General features: G+C 42.5%; 1 protein-coding gene across 6 annotated transcripts in view; it reads right to left on the bottom strand.

Moving 5' to 3' along the window:
* Positions 1 to 18,257, bottom strand: part of LOC124612599 (WD repeat-containing protein 37) — a 106,127-nt gene that overhangs the window by 18,040 nt on the left and 69,830 nt on the right. For all 6 annotated transcript variants that reach the window (XM_047140882.1, XM_047140888.1, XM_047140885.1 and 3 more), the window contains 2 exons: positions 9,264 to 9,439; positions 8,917 to 9,154 (listed from right to left, as the gene is read on the bottom strand). In XM_047140882.1, the coding sequence (XP_046996838.1) occupies positions 8,917 to 9,154; positions 9,264 to 9,439 (414 nt within the window). The remainder of the gene's footprint in view (positions 1 to 8,916; positions 9,155 to 9,263; positions 9,440 to 18,257) is intronic.

The raw sequence follows: 18,257 nt of genomic DNA, 5'->3' as shown, positions 1-18,257 counted from the left end.
CACAAACAAGAAAAGTTAATGGTTTAAATTAATACACATACAGTATAGCTACAAGAAAAGCTAAGCTTTCCATATAATATCGACCTTAAAAATGTTACTGCGTGGGCGGTCTTTTTTTTTTTCTCATTCATCTTGCATAGAAGGAAATTTACTTTGAAAGTACCACTTTTCAAACCATCATTCACAATGATTTCCTGCAACCTGCTAGAACTACAAGGCATTTGTGATTAATACACTTATGACATGAGCAAGATGAATATGTGAGCCATAGCACCTCAGACGCGAAATGCAACACTTGGAAAGTTTTCTGGGGAGCAACGGGTACTCTATAAGCTATATTAGTAGTACAACAGGACCAAACACTCGACAAAGTGACAAATCAGAAAAAGAAATGTTGGGTATTGCCTTCCTGTCATACATTCTCAGAGTGGTGGACAGAACTGACCGTATATTGTACAAACAAGCGTAAAGATATTTACAAACCAACAAAGATGATCAACATGCGGAAAAGCTGGAATGACTGGACAATCAATCAACAACAGGATCACAGAACATAAGTGACATTGCAAGTTGGGGCAGATGGACAAATCGGTCGTGGCAGAGCACGCGCTGTGAAAGACCGCCCACGCAGTAACATTTGCTGACACTGAAGTTCTCGCTGTAGAGAAGAGCTATCAGACCCATCTGTTCAGAGAAGCTATATAAATACACAAACGCAAAAATAGCTGCAACACGAAAGAAGAAAGCCTCAAGGTAAATCGATAAATAGATCCTGGGTTCCCGTGCTACAGCGAATGACCGTCGCAGGTAGCAAGAGAATTGCAATGGAAATGACCACAGAGAAGCCCTTAGACGTTGGCACTCCAGGTATATATAGTCTGCGGCTGCAAGATTGGCTCCAGTCCACCACTGGCAAAGGAGGGTGAAATTTTACAATGCCAGCCACTCGTGCTGGCGAAACGTCACATAAAAACATCAGACGAACATTGGCTGAAGAACTCCAGACAGAAGCCAACAGGCAGTTTGACAAAGAGAGAGTTGTTTTTTCATGCAGGAAGTCTCGAGTTGTTGTGTATATGGTAACAATGTAAAATCAAACAATGGAAAACCCAGGATGGAATAATGACAATATTATGAAAAGGATAGATTGGTACTCGTCATACAATGGAGACACTGAGTCGCACATAAAGCTATTTGGGTGGTGGCATAAGAAGGACGCTGGGGTGTAGAGGGGAAGGTATAGCAGGGTAGGGGTGGAGAACAGCAAAGGTCTGTTTGTGGAAGCATGAAGAGACGAGGTGGAGAGAGGGTGTAGGGCAGCTAGGTGTAGTCTGGAGGTTATACAGAGAGCAGTTGGCAGGGGGGGGGGGAGTGAGGAGTGAGGGGGGGGGGAGTGAGGAGTGGGGGGGGGGGAGTGAGGAGTGGGGGGGGGGGGAGTGAGGAGAGGGGGGGGGGGAGTGAGGAGAGGGGGGGGGGGGAGTGAGGAGTGAGGGGGGGGGGGGAGTGAGGAGTGAGGGGGGGGGGAGGGAGGAGTGAGGCCGTGGACAAGGAGAGAAGTAAAAAGACTGTGTGCACATTCGTGGAAAGAGGGCTGTGTAGTGCTGGAGTGGGAGCAGCGAAGGGGGTAGGTGGGAGTAGGTCAATGACTAACAACGGGTGACACAGGGAGGGTTAAGGGAACGTAGAATATACTGAAGGAAGTTTCCATTGGCGCAATTCAGAAAAGCTGATGTTGGTACGAAGGATCCAGATGGCACAGGCTGCGAAGCAGTCATTGAAGTTAAGCACATTGTGTTGGGCAGCATGTTCAGCAACTGGGTGGTCCAGCTGTTTATGGCCACAGTTTGTCAGTGGCCAGTCATGCGGACAGACAGCTTATTGGTTGTGATGCCCACGTAGAATGCAGCACAGTAGCTGCAGCTTAGCTTGTAGATCACCTGACTGGTTTCACCGGTAGCCCTGCCTTTGACGAGATAGGCGATGTTTGTAACTGGACTGGAGTATGTGGTGGTGGGAGGAAGATGTATGGGACAGGTCTATTACAGGGATATGAGCCGTGAGACAACAGGTTGGTAGAAGAGGTTGTGTAGGGATGGACGAGGACATTGTGTAGGTTCGGTGGGCGGCAGAATACTGTAGTGATGAGCTCTTCCTCTTGAAATATACCAAGGATCTCAATTATGCCGTCACAGACCTTAATTACTCTCCCTGCCTTGTATAGAAAAAGAGCTGAGTCTTACCTCTCAAGCCCTCCAGCCTACCCCCCCCCCCCCCCCCCCCACTTCCCAAAGTTCCAACATCCAGCAAGAGGAGAATTTCACTCGTGACTCTGTACCATCCAGGACTGGGGCAACTGAACCACAGACTGTCAGGATTTCAACTACCTCTCATCGTGTTCTGAAATGAGAAATATTCTATCCATTATCATTCCCACCCCTCCCACAATGGTACTCTGTCACCCACCGAACCTACACGATATCCTCAGCCATCCCTAGACAACCCCTTCTCCTAATCCACTGCCTCATGGTTCACGTCCCTGTAATATTGTAGTAGAGGCAAGACCTGTCCCAAACATCATCCTCCCACCACCACCACCACCACCACCACCTACTCCAGTTCAGCCACAAGCACCACCTATCCCATCAGAGGCAGGGTTACCTGTGAAACCAGTCACGTGATCTACAAGCTAAGCTGTAACCACTGTACTGCATACTGTGTCCGTCTGCACGAATGGTCACTGACAAACTGTGGCCAAGAAACAGTTGAATCACCCACTTGCTGAGCATGTTGCCCAACACAATGTTCTTCAGTTTAATGACTGCTTCACAGCCTGTGCCACATGGATCCTTCCTGCCAACACCAGCTTTTCTGAACCGCGTAGGTGGGAAGTCTCCCTGGAGTACATCATATGTCCCCTTAACCCTCGTGGCCTCAATCTTCATCAGTCACTGTCCTACTTGCCCATCTCTTTCCCTGTTCCAACTCTAAAACTACACAGCCCTCTTTCCACCAACGCACCCACAGTCTTTGTAACTCCTCTCCTTTTCCACTGCCGCCATTCCCCCCGATCTTTCCCTCCATCTAACATCCCAACTGCACCTAGCTGCCCTACCCTCTCTCCACCTTGTTCCTGCATGCTCCCGTACGTAGCACTTTACCATCCCCCACTGTAATCCTGCTATCCCTCCCCTGCCCCACCCCAGCCTCCTTACCACCACAATTCAGACTGCTTCTTCCATTATGTGCTGTTGCTCGCAGTCTGGTCTTGGCAGCCAGTGACTATGGGTGCACACGCATGCATGCGTGTATTATTACAAAGAAATCCTAGAAAATCGTACTGGTCTCCTCTTTCCTGTAACTGCATTTTGAGGAACAGTTCTGTGTAAGGATGAGCAGACCACATTCTACAAAACTGTAGGACACGTGATTTAGATACAGATTTTTGTGTTTTCTGTATAGCAGTCTGCAGTTGACATTCTGCTGTACAGAATGATATGGAACTATAATATTAACAAAGATCACATACTCATAATGCTGGTGTGAATGCATGTCTCATCATATATACTATACTATTTATTACAATTGCAAAAAGTTTGGCACTTAAAACGGATCTTTGTGGGGCTCCATTTTCCTGTATGTGTTGGTTACTGCGGGTCAAACCAGCCCTGACTCCAAGAGATAAAGATGTGAGACCACCGCATTGTATTGTGCACCTTGCAGAAATAAAAAAAAGACTGTGACCATGTGTAGTGGTACACAAAGGATTCTCAAATCACAAACTCCAATCATATGAAATGATCTGTGGTAGTTCGAGATATTCAGAATATACACTGGAATCAAGAAAGGCGATTTCTAGATTTTAAACAATAAACAAAGTTTCTAACGATTTTTCCAAATTACCTGTTAGGTTGATCAGTCTTTTAGTTATTTGTTTGTCTTGTCCTGCTTTTGGTATATATGCTGTGATACCCTCTCACTCCATCGTACGGGAAATTCTCTGTCTTGTCATGTCTTATCAAAAATTTGAAGCCCTGAGAACCGTAAGGACCTAAAGCACAGACTCACAGTTTTGAGAGAGATAGATGTTTGTGAAAATCAAATCTGTAAACAAAACACCAGTCTCATAGGTCTGAATCACTTCTTAACCATGTCTCAACATCCTGTATTTCCTGTGGAAAAATAATGTATCCACTTTATGTTATAAAATATTAATATTTCAGATTATATTTATTACTAATGTTAATCCATAAAATTTGCATATACCGGTACAGGCTAGTGACAGTAGTGTCCTTTGACAAATGTAAAAGTTTTAATTAATGGGAACTAAAATTAGAAAACACAGAACATATGATAAATGCACCGCACCCACAATTATGACCTATTTCAATACTTCGCGGTCCTCATTATCATTTTCATTAAGAACATTCTGCGACTTAAGGTTCACATAAAACTGCTGATATACCTTCAACTAAAAATTGCTACTACTATGTACATGATGTAGATACTAAAAACCCACGGTAACAATTGAGTAGTGCAGAGCAATAAATTTATGCTTTGTGTTTTGGGTCCATATGGAAATGAAGAGCCAAGAAATTGGTGACACAGCTTTTCACGAATGTCCACATGTACAGTGTGAACCTAAAGACGTAGATCAAGCTGGTTCAGCACAAGATCATCAGATGTCCGGAGCATGCATATATGCTATATCTCAATATCTATGATGGTGTGTTTTAGGCCCTTATGGTTCTCAGTACCTCATCATTTGTAGAATAGAGTTTTTACTATTTTCAACAGGATGTTGAAGTATTTGATTATGGATTTTGTCTGGCCTTGGGGACTGATCTCTGTATTGTCTTAAAACATTATTTAGTTCACAGGTTGCAAAAAGGAGCACTGTAGATTGACAGGTCCATTTACGTAAAATATATGGTATTATGCTCTGTTAAAAATCTATGGTGAGTGGATTTAGGATGGTAATTCTTGGATGCCAACATTTCTACATAATGTATTGCTGAAAGTTCAGAAATGTCAGAGGAACTGGTGTTAATTTCTCCTTCATCAATGATTCCCTTGATTAGTGTCATGGCATCAACTAATCCACCATGATTTGGACCACACTTATGGAACTGGGGAATGTGCTGTCATAAATGAAACAGATTATTCCCAACATTCATTCTTCTTTTGTTTCATGAAGTAACGTGTTTATGCCCTTGATCTTTTAAACAAAATTAAATTTCCAGTATAGGGATGTCGTCTATGTCATCACAGAACCCTTCGATATTCTCCAACTGCATCACAATCTCTTTGCACCAACATGGAGAACAACATGTTAGTACTGGCAGAAATATAACCCAGCTGCTGTGGGAAGGCGAGGGAAGAAAAATACATACCAGGTTTTGTAGATACAGGCTGTGTTGCAGAGCAGGGCACATCAGAAGTACCGCTACTACAAATCTATTTATTCCTAAATTAGATTCAGTGTACAGTGCTTTAGATTAAAAGGATTGGTAGCAAATAAAACATTGCTGGTGCTGATTTGTAGCATACTATTTGCACAATAGCTAGATGCAATATGGTGATATATCAGATGTGCAACTCAGTCATGTCAGAGAATTTGGGGAGTGTTACACTGTCACATAGTCTATAACCTCTCAAGCAGCATCAAGACAGTTATCAATACTAATATCTACATTTTACTGATGGTTCACACGAAGTGTGAAATGTCCAAATCTGATGAGAGAATACAGAGAGATTTGAGACTGAAACATAGATACTGGTACACAGTCAAGTGATCAGAAACTACACATCACTACTTTCTGGTCAATATCCTGGTGGTGAAAATTTCATCAGAACACTGCTGAATACCATTGTACGACCATGTGTCAATAGCTTCAGGATCAGAGGCAGTTTGCTGAACACCTTATAAGGATTAAAATCTGTCTCATCAATACACAAAAACTGCAAGGGGAACTTTGCTTTGAACTTCCTTTGTTACATGTTCAGCTAACAATGTTTTCCACTGATACATCTCTAAGCTTCTAGAGTTAATTCTTCTTATATTTTAACTAGAAATTTCTGAAGCAATGGTAAATTTCTTTGTGAAAACTCACTACACTTTTTTCCCCACTAGATATCACACCCAGCTCAACAAGTCTTCCCCACTGCCAAATGTGTAATTTAATAAGCAGTCAGTGTCATGTTGAACAAAAAGTCATCCTTTTTGGGGAGAATGCAGCCACATAGCTCCAGGTTGGCAAAGAATTTAAAATGTCTCTCTTCTAGGTATACATGCATCTGTCTACCCTGAGCTTAAGTCATAGTTCCTCCAGATGTGTCCCGAACCCATTCATATTCCACTGAAGTATGGAAACTATCTTAACAGTGAGGTTTCATCTGTCTTTCCTCCATGGTGGGGAGACTGCAGCCGAAAGGGGGGGGGGGGGGGGGTATGTACTTGAGGGACACACTGGTTCCCCTGCTATCCTTTCTGACATTACTTTTGACAACCACCAGTATTTCAGTGGTAGGAAGGCTTGGCTATGGTATCACTGGTGCAGGCTTGCAACTGTATTTACAAGTGTATGTTTGTGTACTCTGTTCAGCTGTCAAAGTCTGGGTGCCACCACTAGTCTTTGTACATGCCACTTCAATACTGAGGCAAGCAATTTCACAAAAGTGGACAGCTGTGTGTATTCTTTGCATCAGAATAGGAGATTCAGTTGGTGACCTTAATCACCTGTATTTTCTTCTCTTCCACGAAGGCAGGACATTCCTTGCTCCGAACCAGGTCGGCTTTGAAGCAACTGACACATGAATACCTGGTTTGTGGGCAGTGGAGCTGCACTTTCCACACACTGCCAGACCGTTACAATCCATAGTTGTGTTATGGAAGCAATGACATTTACATCGCACTGTATTATACATGGGCCTAACTAAGTCGTGGAAAGCCTGCTGTAATACACACTAGTAACTTCAGTAGACTGCATGTCAGGATAAGAGATTGACTTGTGGAGCTCATCATCAACTTTTTCATGAAATTCTGAACTTCCCATTCCTTTTCCTGCTGGCAAACAATACAATGTGATGGTGTCACGTTTTTATCTCTTAAGACTGTTTTTGAGTCAGGGCTGGTTTAACCCTTAGTAACCGATACATGCAGGAAAATGGAGACACACAAGGATCACTTTCCCATACCTGCTCAAGTTCTTTTGTATCTATTCTTGTCATGGCACACCACAATATGTTCACAACAATTTAGCCCAGTGAGCAGCTCAATGTTGATAACATATTCTCCAAATAGTTTAGCACTTAACAAATTGTTCACTTGAGTAGCCTTCAGTGTCTCAATCGATAGTAGTATATTACTGCACAGCCTCTTGATAGATTTAAGTTGCCTTTCAAGTCTCTCTAGATCTTTATGTACACAGAAAGGAGACAGTTTTACAAGGTACCTTCTACATGTTTAAGAACAAAAAAATTCATTATCTACTATATGATGTGGTCTGTTACTATTACTGCTTTCTCTCACATTCACAGACACCTTGAGTGGACTAGCCACATGAAGTCTCTTTGGAGTTAGGATGTTAATACTGCCCAATGGACCAACTGAACTGTGGAGAGTAGAGAACAGTTATTTAGGCATCATGAAAGTAACACTAGCAGCTAGGGAAGTAAACATCCACCTGGAGGGCTCAGCACACCCTGATAAGCTTATACAACTAAGGTGCGACAGGTTGCCCACAGGTTGCCCGCTAATGACTGTTCTGCCCCAAAAGCCATGCACCTCACCAGGGTACAGTGTACCTCGAGATTCAAGGTTTCTTTTTAAAAGACACTTTGGCAGTTCTGTCAAAGATACTGATTCCCTGAGACACAAAACGTTCCACCACTGTGCTGCGCAGTGGTCACTGAAGCACACCCGGAGCTTACAGTTACAGACTACTTTGGCACTCACCAGTCCGCAGCTCAAGAAACCAGAGTTCACCAAATACCTACCACACAAGCAAATGTTGAGCTCCCTGAGCTCCTCGCCATTTCGAATGACCCAGGGGGCACATTTGGCTTTATTAAAAATACCACAGTCATGGTGATCATTGCCACCACCTCTGTCCCTACCTCCCACCTCTCTCCCTCCTCAAGGCTAAAAGATGAACCTCGACGAAAGATAAGCAAGGGTAATGGAATTTAGTCAAATTAAATCAGACAGTGCTGACATCATTAGATTATGAATGGAGACACTAGAAGTAGTACATATGTTTTGCTATTTGTGCAACAGATAACTGATGATGGCTGCTGCAGAAAGGACATAATATGCAAACTGTCAGTAGCAAGGAAAGCAGTTATAAAAGACAGGATTATGACTTATTTTTTGAAGTTGTTTGTCTGGAGTGTAGTTCAAACTGAAACATGGAAGATAAGCAATTCAGACAAGAGGAGAACAGAAGCTTGCAAAATGTCGTGCTGTAGAAGAATACTGAAGATGGCTAGATCAAAAAGCTAATGTGGAAGTACTGAATCGAATTGCACAACTTGAGTAGAAGAAGGGATTGGCTGATAGGACACATCATGAAGCATCAAGACATAGTCAGTCAGATAATGGAGGGAAGTTTGGAGGGTAAGAAATTTAGAGGGAGGGTTAGGCCTGAATCCAGTGAACATGTTCAAATGAATGTAGCTTGCATTAATTTTTTGGAGATGATGAGGCTTGCACAGAATAGACTAGCACTGACAACTGCATAAACCAAGCTTCAGAATGAAGACCGCAAAAATACGTCAGTTACTCCAATGTTCATTCGTCTCAGTATTTGAGATTCGTGTCGCTGAAATCTCACCTACATTTTAAATAAATATTTGTAATTATTTATAATTAATTTTAACATTTACATGAGTACAAATGTAATAACTCTTAGTGAGTACCTCCAAGAGACTGCAACAATTCACCCGTTTCAACATCATACAAGTTGGCGGTGCGGTCCCATGAAGCAGTTATCACCTGTTCACCACCAGGTAACCAATCAGCAGCAACAACCACTCCAGCATGTCCTGTCAATTCACAAACGGGTGTACGGAGGCAAGGTGCTCCACTGCTGGTGTCTTCACAACCAAAATCATCCTTCTCACATGAGTCTGGATCTTCATCAGATGACTGACCTTTCTGTAATTGAGTTGAGGCTGTTTAATACTTGGAAAAAAAGTTGGACATTAGAACTGTTCACTGCACTACAACAAGAGGAGGATAATTTTAGAAGTATTACATTACTAACCACTGGTTGATCCCAGGTGACTGCTGCCTGCCACACATGAGCTGTACAATCTCCACTCGCTGTCAGGACAACATCTTTATTCGGATGGAAACGTATAGAGTTCACAGAACCCTGGTGACCTTGATACTGCAGCAAGCAACGACCTGTTTCCACACTCCAAATGCATGCTGTATGATCTGAAGAGGAGTTTATAACATACTCATAAACATACATCACAATGAACCAACAAATGGCATTCCATTAATTCACTAATTCTTGAGTCATGGTAACCCCCTAAAAATATTACAAAAGTCAGATTTTTTCTTTTTTTTCCATTCCTCTCAAATTAACATTAACGTAGACAAGATGATTTCAAATTACCGGTAATATTTCACATGAAAGTTCACCAGCTAACTATAAAAACAAGTTAACAAATTGATTATGAAAAGGATAGATTGCTACCATATAGAGAATACCATGCAGGCACAATGAAAAGACTACTACACATTTAGGTCCTGACAGTCTAGTCACAGCAGCCAGAGACAGTGGTTGTGTGTGAGAGCTGTGCTTGTGTGAATGTGTGTGCTTTTTTCCCCATTTTAGAAGAAGGCTTTTTGGTTGATAACTTAAATTTATAGCAGTCCTTTTGTTGAGTGAGTGTCTCCTCTACATGGTGATGAGCGATCTATCCTTTTCATAACATTATTGTTATTCCATCCTGCACTTCTCATTGTTTAAACTACCAAGTTTCGTGTCACATGAATCCACCATGATGTTCACTAGATGCTCTCTACAACGCAATGCTTTAAATTTGATAGGCTGTTATGACCTATATAGTAAAGATACTATTTATGTACTGACACAAAAGTAGCACAAGACATCACATCATCGTCTGTAGGCTGTCAAATTAGTTGCTTGAAACAATTTTCAGTAAACTGTGTTTAAAAACATTTCGCAAGACTGACTGACCATACCCCATGCAATGAATCCATAGACATACTCGGTATGTTAAAGTTGTCTCCAACTAATATTGCATGATCTGAGTATTTCCATGCTGCTAACTAAAGACATTCTCTGAATGACTATAAAACTGTCACAACAGAATCGAGTGGCCAGTAAAAACATCCAACAATTAACTTGATTTCACCATGACCTGTTATACGTGTCCAGCAACCAAATTCAGCAATTCAAACGGCCTCCCAATCAGCTGTTTTGCTGATGTAAAAGATATGTTTCCAGGTCTCTTACAACATGTATTGAGCAATGAAATTAATGCTTCAACAGTCTTGCCACCACACTCTTCAAGGTCTTGCACTTAAGTGGCATTAATTCTGTGACTGACAAAATCTGCATCCACCTAAACTTGGCAAGTCACCATATGATTCATGGCAAAGGGTACCCTGAATCACTCCTAGACATTTAATTGTTTCTTGTTCCACTCGCAACTGGAATGGTGGAAAAATAACTGTCTGTATGCTTCTGAACAAGCCCTAATTTATTTTATCTTATCTTGTCTTCACAGTCCTTACGTGATATGTACATTGGTTGCAATAGAATCATTCTGCTATCAGTTGCAAATATTGGTTCTCTAAATTCTCTCTGTGTTTCAAGAAAAGAGTGTTGTCTTCCTTCCATGGATTCACATTTTAGTTCACAAAGCATCTCCATAATATCCTGAAGTTGATCAGAACTACTGGTAACAAATCTAGCAGCATGCTTCCGAATAGCTTCAATGTCTTCCTTTAAACTGAACAGCTGGAGATCCCAAAAACTAATACAGTACTCAAGAATTATTTGCACTAGTGTTCTACACAAGGTCTCCTTTTTCTAAAATTCTCCCAATAAACTGAAATTGATCATTCGCCTTCCTTACTACCATCCTTATGTGCTCATTCCATTTCATATATGCTTAGATATTCAATCAATATGATTGTGTCAAGCAGCACACTACTAATATTGTTTTTGAATATTATGGGATTTTTTAATTTATTTATTGCATTAACTTACATTTTTCTACATTTGGAGCTAGCTGTCATCAAATTTTGTGTAAGTCATCTTGTAGTTTCAGCTCTCAGAGACTGCAGATATATGTGTGTGTGTGTGTGTGTGTGTGTGTGTGTGTGTGTGTGTGTGTGTGTGGGCGCGCGCGTGCGTGTCATGTATGTCTACTGCTGACAAAGGCCTTAACGGGCGAAAGCTATGATTGTGTGAACTTTTTATTGTGCCTATCACGGCTCAGCATCTTTGCTGTATGGTGAGTAGCAACTTTCCTTCTCTCGTGTTGTTACATTTCATCTTGTACCTTCCTACAGTCAATCAACAATGTGACCTTCCCATACATCACAGCATCACCAGCAAACAGTCACAGATTGCTGCTCAACCTGTGTGTCAGATCTTTTATGTAAACAGTCAATAATAGCGGTCCTATTACATTTTCTTGATGTCTCTGATGAACACTCGCCATACCAATACAAATAAATTAATAGCAACTGTGCTGCAGACTGTTATAATTTACACTTACTCTTACAAAATGTGATATTCCACCCCATACACAGAAAAACACACATCAAATTTAGAATTAAACTACTAAGAACGTAGACGAGATGGGTTACAGAAAGCACAATGATGAAAGGTGCTAGAAATATTTCAACTTTTTCTCCTTAACAAGGTGAAAAACACACACACACACACACACACACACACACACACACACACACACACACACACAACAATGCATAAGCGCATGGTCACGACCTCTGAGCCTGAATACAACTGAGTCTGAAGTGAGCAGCAATCTAGCTGGGATACGTAGTGGAGAAGGAGGGGGATGGATATCAGATAGCAGGGTAGGGATGAGGGAAGGTGCTAGTGCTGCCTGTGGGAACATGCAGGAATGTGCACCATCAGGAGGCTGTGCTGGGACAAGGGGTAAGAGGGGAAGGGAGGTGAAAAAGTGAGATGAGGGAGGAGGAGGAGGGAGGAGGGGGAGGAGGAGGAGGAGGAGAAGAAGAAATGTGCATTGGCTGGATAGAAGGCACTTGTAGTACTTGAGTGGGAGCAGGGGAGGGGCTGGGCAATGCAAGTCGAAAAGGTTGGTGTTGGTGGGAAGAATCCAGGTGGCACAGGCTGTGTAGCAGTCATTAAAGTGAATTGCATCATGTTGGGTGACATGTTCAGCAACTGATAGGTCTAGCTGTCTCTTTGGCCACAATTTGGTGGTGGTCATTCATGCAGACAGACAGCTTGTGTGTTGTCATTCCCATGTAGAAAACAGCACATTGGTTGGAGTTAAGTTGGTAGATCACATGGCTGCTTTCACATGTGGGCCTGCCTTTAATGGGCAGTGCCAAGACTGGAGTAAGTGGTTGTGAGAGGACATATGGAACCAGTCTTGCATCTATTCTGTTACAGAGAAATGAGCCATGAGGAAAGGAGTTGGGTGCATAAGTGAGTGAAGCAGGTACAGACAAGGATGTTGTGTAGGCGGGGGAGGGGGGGGGGGGGGGGAAAGATTACCACTGTGAGAGGGGTGTGGAGTATAGTGGGGAGGATATTTCACGTTTCAGTGCACAATGAGAGATAGTTGGAACTCTGGTGGAGAATGTGATTCAGTTGCTCCAATTCTCGATGGTACTGAGTCATAAGAGGGGTGCTCCTTTGTGGCTTTGCAGTGTGTATGTGGGGGTATGATGGTGACTATTGAGCAAGGCACAATAGATATGCTTCTCAAGATGACTAAGGGTAATTCTGATCTGTGAAGGCCTCAGTGAGACCATTGGCACATTTGGAGAGGGACTGGTCACCACTACAAATACTACAACGATGGTTATGGTTGGCTGGACTATATGAAAGTGATTTCTTGGTGTAGAAAGAGTGACAGCAGCAAAAGTGGAGGTATTGTTGGTGGGTCTGATGTGATCAGAGGTACAGATGTAGCCATCCTTGAGGTGGAGGTCAACACTGAGGAAGGTCACATGTTGGGCTTAGGAGGACCAGGTGAACTGAATGGGGAGACGATGTTTAGGTTCTGAAGAAATGTGGATAGGTTGTCCATCCCCTTCAACCAGATCATGAAGACATCATCAATGCATCAGAATCAGGTGAGGGATTTGGGATTGCAGGTGGTTGGGGAGGATTTCTCCAAATGGCCCACAAATAGGTTATTGTACAATTGTGCCATTGGGGTGCCCATGGCTGTACTGCAGATTTGTTTGTAGATGATGCCTTCAAAGGAGAAGTAATTATAGGTGAGGATACAATTGGCCATGGTGACCAGGAAGGACGTTGTATGTTTGGAGCCAGTCGGACAATAGGAAAGGTAGTATTCATTAATGGCCATGGCATAATTGTTGGGGTATCACAATAGAGGGAGGTGGCATTAACAGTGACAAGCAGGGCTCCAAGTGGTAAAGGAACATGAACTGTGGAGAGTTTGTGGAGCAAATGGTAGGTGTCTTATGTAGGAGGGTAGGTAATGTGTACTAGGCTGAAAATGTCGGCCCAGAACGGCAAAGATTCTCTCTGTGAGACAGAGTTATCAGGAATAATGTGGTATCCTGGGTAGTTGGGTTTATGAACACTAGGTAGCATGTAAAAGGTAGCTGTGCAAGCAGTGATGGGATGAGGAAACCTATTGGCTCAGGGAAGAGGTTCTAGGATGGACCTAAGGATTTGAGGAGGGACTGAAGATACTGCTGGATTTCTGGAATGCAGTCACTGTGGCAGGGCTTGTAGGACCACAATCTATGCCCCAAAAAATGAACTCAACCTTATAATCCTATCTGCCTAGAATGGCTTCACTATTGTTTTTATGGACCACAGTGATTACCTGCTGGAGGGAATATGCCAACTGTCAAGATATTTCCACCTACGAGCTCTGTCACAGTGACCCCATCCAGAAAGCCATCAAGATCCCAGTGCCACCTCAAATCATTAGGTTCATCCCAGACCCTCTCCCCTGCGACTATTTCTCTCCTCACCCCCAAACAGTCCGCACAATTTTACCTTTTACATGCTTCTAAAGCTCATAAAACCAACCACCCAACGTGGTGGGCTACTGAGCCCTCACAAAAAGAATCTCTGTCTTTGTGGACAAACTCCTTCAATTTAATAATCATTATCTACCCTTCTATATGAAAGACACCTACCATATCTTCCACCAACTCTCCGGTTCATTTCTTGTCACTTTACCACCTGATGTCCTCCCTCTACACTACCATTCCCAATGCCCATGGCCTTGCCACTATTGGACACTACCTTTCCCAACATCTGACTGACTCCAAATGAACGACTTCCTTCCTGGTCACCACAACCGACTATATCCTTACCTACAATTACGAAGGCTTGCTGAAAAGTAATGCATCCGAATTTTTAATTCTGTTCTCAATGTCAACTGAGCTATTATGTGTCAAGCATATTATTCAGTCAACTTTCCTACTTTGCTGAAGCCAGTTGCAATCCTTGCCACTAGACGGCTATGAACCGTAGCCTGTAACATGGCAGTGTTTAACATATGTTGATGCACAAGAAACAGTGTGCTTTAATCAAGTTTCTAACTGCACAATAGCTTGTCCACACTGAAGCACCCTCTCCTTCAGCATGACAATGCTAGACCACACTGTGCTGCAACATCTGCAACAATCTAACACCTTGGTTTCATCATTATTGATCATCCTCCATACAGTCCTGACACAGCCCCAGTTGATTTTCACCTGTTTCCAAAACTTAAAGAAGACTTTCAAGAAGGCTCCATCAACAAAGTCAAACATTCTACTGCGACAGTATCAACCAGCTGGTCTCACATTGGCAGAAATGTGTTCGTCACCTTGGTGACTATATTGAGAAATAAATAAAGTACATAAAGAATAAAGATGTAGAATGTTAATAAAGCTTATTTTATTTACAAAGCTTTAAAAGTTTCCACGTAAAATGCTCCGAGGCATTACTTTTCAGCACACACTCATGCTTTCCCTTCGAGGAAATCACTTACAAACAAATCTATGACACAGCTATGGGCAGCCACATGGTACTATTCTAAGTTCCTAACCTATTCATAGGCCATCTAGAGAAATCCTTCCTAACCATGTAGAATCTCAAACCTTCATCACACTCACTGCTGACATCTGTATCTGGACCAAGGAGGGAGGAGGGGGGATATCTTATCCAGATTCCTCCTGAACCTCAACATCTCCTTCCCCTTCGCAATCGGCAACAATACCTCCACTTCAACAGATGTCACTCAATCCATACTAAGAAGTCACTTCCACACAGTCTAGTAACTCGTGGCCATTGCACATCTAGTGATGAATAGTTCCTGAACAGTCCCTCTCCAGATATGAAGGGTCTCTCCGAGCCCTTTACAAACTGAAATTACCCTCTCAGCCTTGTCCAGAAACAGTTCACCTGCTCCTTGTCTAATCAGGCACCTACCATCTCCCACAAAATCCGCTTTCCGGCCACTATGGAGCACTTCTCTCGTAACTCAGTATCACCCAAGACTGGAGCAACTGAATCACAATCTCTGTCAGGGTTTTCAACTTTCTCTCATTGTGCCCTGAAATGATGAATATCCATCCCATAACCTCCCACAGCCATGGGCATAAGGTAGGAACCCTCACCAGAAATAATAACCTCAGATACAGGTATCGTACGGTAAGCCAAAATTTCTCGAGTTTCAAAGGATTCCAAACCAGCTCTCCCTGCACTGTTACATGCAACGAAAGCAACTGTTATCCATCCATTACCTAAACCTGAAGAAGTAGAACTCTTCATTAAAGAAAAATTAAACCTCGCGCCACAAAACAAAGTAGGCCCATTTATAAGAACAAATTGAGCAGTTTTACCTACTCCCCTTACTTCGTTCTTTTTCCCCTTCGCGGAAGATGTCGAAGCACCAAGAGTGCCGTCCACATTTACAAGTGTTTTGTAAACAAGCAATCGTCGGCGACGGCGATAACAACGTTTACGAACCATTGTAAGAAGCAGTGCCTCAGTGGCTATTCACTCACACAAGAGTGAATGCGCTGGCAGGACAGTGTGCTCCTTATATAGCATCAGTCCTGGCGCACGCAGCGGATGTGGACGTACGGGCGCCCATTCATAAGCGCGCCTTATCACCTGCAGTTGCGCAATCGGCAACTTGATTTTAGCCCGCCGCGAGCCTAGTAATACTAGGCAAAACGTTCGTAAACGTTGTTATCGCCGTCGCCGACGATTGCTTGTTTACAAAACACTTGTAAATGTGGACGGCACTCTTGGTGCTTCGACATCTTCCGCGAAGGGGAAAAAGAACGAAGTAAGGGGAGTAGGTAAAACTGCTCAATTTGTTCTTATAAATGGGCCTACTTTGTTTTGTGGCGCGAGGTTTAATTTTTCTTTAATGAAGAGTTCTACTTCTTCAGGTTTAGGTAATGGATGGATAACAGTTGCTTTCGTTGCATGTAACAGTGCAGGGAGAGCTGGTTTGGAATCCTTTGAAACTCGAGAAATTTTGGCTTACCGTACGATACCTGTATCTGAGGTTATTATTTCTGGTGAGGGTTCCTACCTTATGCCACATGGGAGTTTATCTCTGACTTGTCGTAGACGTGTTAAGATAAATTCTGATTGTAATATTCACTTATGGGTGAAGGCCAGTGGTTCATCCTCTTTGGAAGATTGTCGCATTGTGGGTGACTGTACTCTGTATAACCATTGAAAGCAGTCCTCAAAAAAGGCCCTTTTAAGGGCCACAATACTACACATTGATCTTGCCAAAAGCCGAGAAGCGATTCTTCTTGGTGTTGTAGCTCTCTGGGGCACCCTGGGATGCTCTCTGGGCAACTCTCTGGGTGCTCAATAGATGGCAGCACAGTAGAACGCTTGACCTTGAGCGTGCGAGAGAGAGCGCTGTGGAGTGTGTGTGAGAGAGGTGCCGCGAGCCCTGGGTTAGTTGAGCAATATGAGAACGTACATTGTCTTGCTGGAGAATCACACCTCTCCTCTGAGATCCATGATGTCTCTCTTTCATGGTTGGCTTCACCTTATTTAAAAGCAAATCTGAGTGGTATTGGCTTTTCATTGTATGCTGCTCTTCGAGATAATCACAAAACTGGACATTCAGCATCCCAAAACACCACCAACATGACTTTTCCTAATGATGCTTGGGTTTTGAATTTTTTCTTGACAAGTGAGTTGATGTGCTTACACTCTATGCTTTGTCTTTTTGATTCTGGCTCATAAAAGTGAACCCAAGTTTCATTACAAGTTAAAATTTTGTTGAGAAGGTGCTCATCATCTCTTTCATAACATTCCTTTAGCTCTGTGCACACTCTCAATCTTGTTTCCTTGTGTAGTCGCGTCAGCTCTTTGGTACCTATCTTGCACGTTTTGCGGTACCTCAGCTTGTTATGAACTGTACCAGTACTAACTTGAGCCTTATTAATTATCATTTCCATAGTCACATGTTGGTTGGCACGAATAATGTCATCAATTTGAGTTTTAAGTGAGGAAGTTGAAATTGCAACTGGTCGGCCATAATGCTGTTTGTCAGTCACTAAGTTGCGACCATTTTTGAACTGCTCTACCCACTTGTAAAAATTTGCACAATTCATACAACCTTCACCATAAACTTTAGACATCCTACAGTACATATTCACTGGTTTATCGCCTTCAACAAGTAAAAAACAAATAACAGAATGTTGTTCAACTAATGTGGACGTTTCAAGCACACTCGCCATCTTGAAATGTATTTTTGACATTATAAACAAAACAATGTTGATATATCAGGATATAAGGGCTCACCCCAGTGATGCCACCTTAAAGCCATAAGTCTCTTTAATTATTGAACAACTCTCATACATTGTCTGATCTTTGCTCAAGATCCATTTGGCTGTCTGAAGTCTATCATCCTTCCCGTTTTTTTTTTATTATTATTATTATTATTATTGTTCCAAAAACTGGTATCTTATTTACCTGTTGGTGTCTGTAGGTAGTACTATAAGACATTTCACTACAAAATGTTCTAAATTAATAGCT

The sequence above is a fragment of the Schistocerca americana genome, chromosome 4, assembly GCF_021461395.2.
Source record: "Schistocerca americana isolate TAMUIC-IGC-003095 chromosome 4, iqSchAmer2.1, whole genome shotgun sequence".
NCBI classification, from domain to species: domain Eukaryota; kingdom Metazoa; phylum Arthropoda; class Insecta; order Orthoptera; family Acrididae; genus Schistocerca; species Schistocerca americana.
This window is presented reverse-complemented; position numbering and strand designations above follow the sequence as displayed.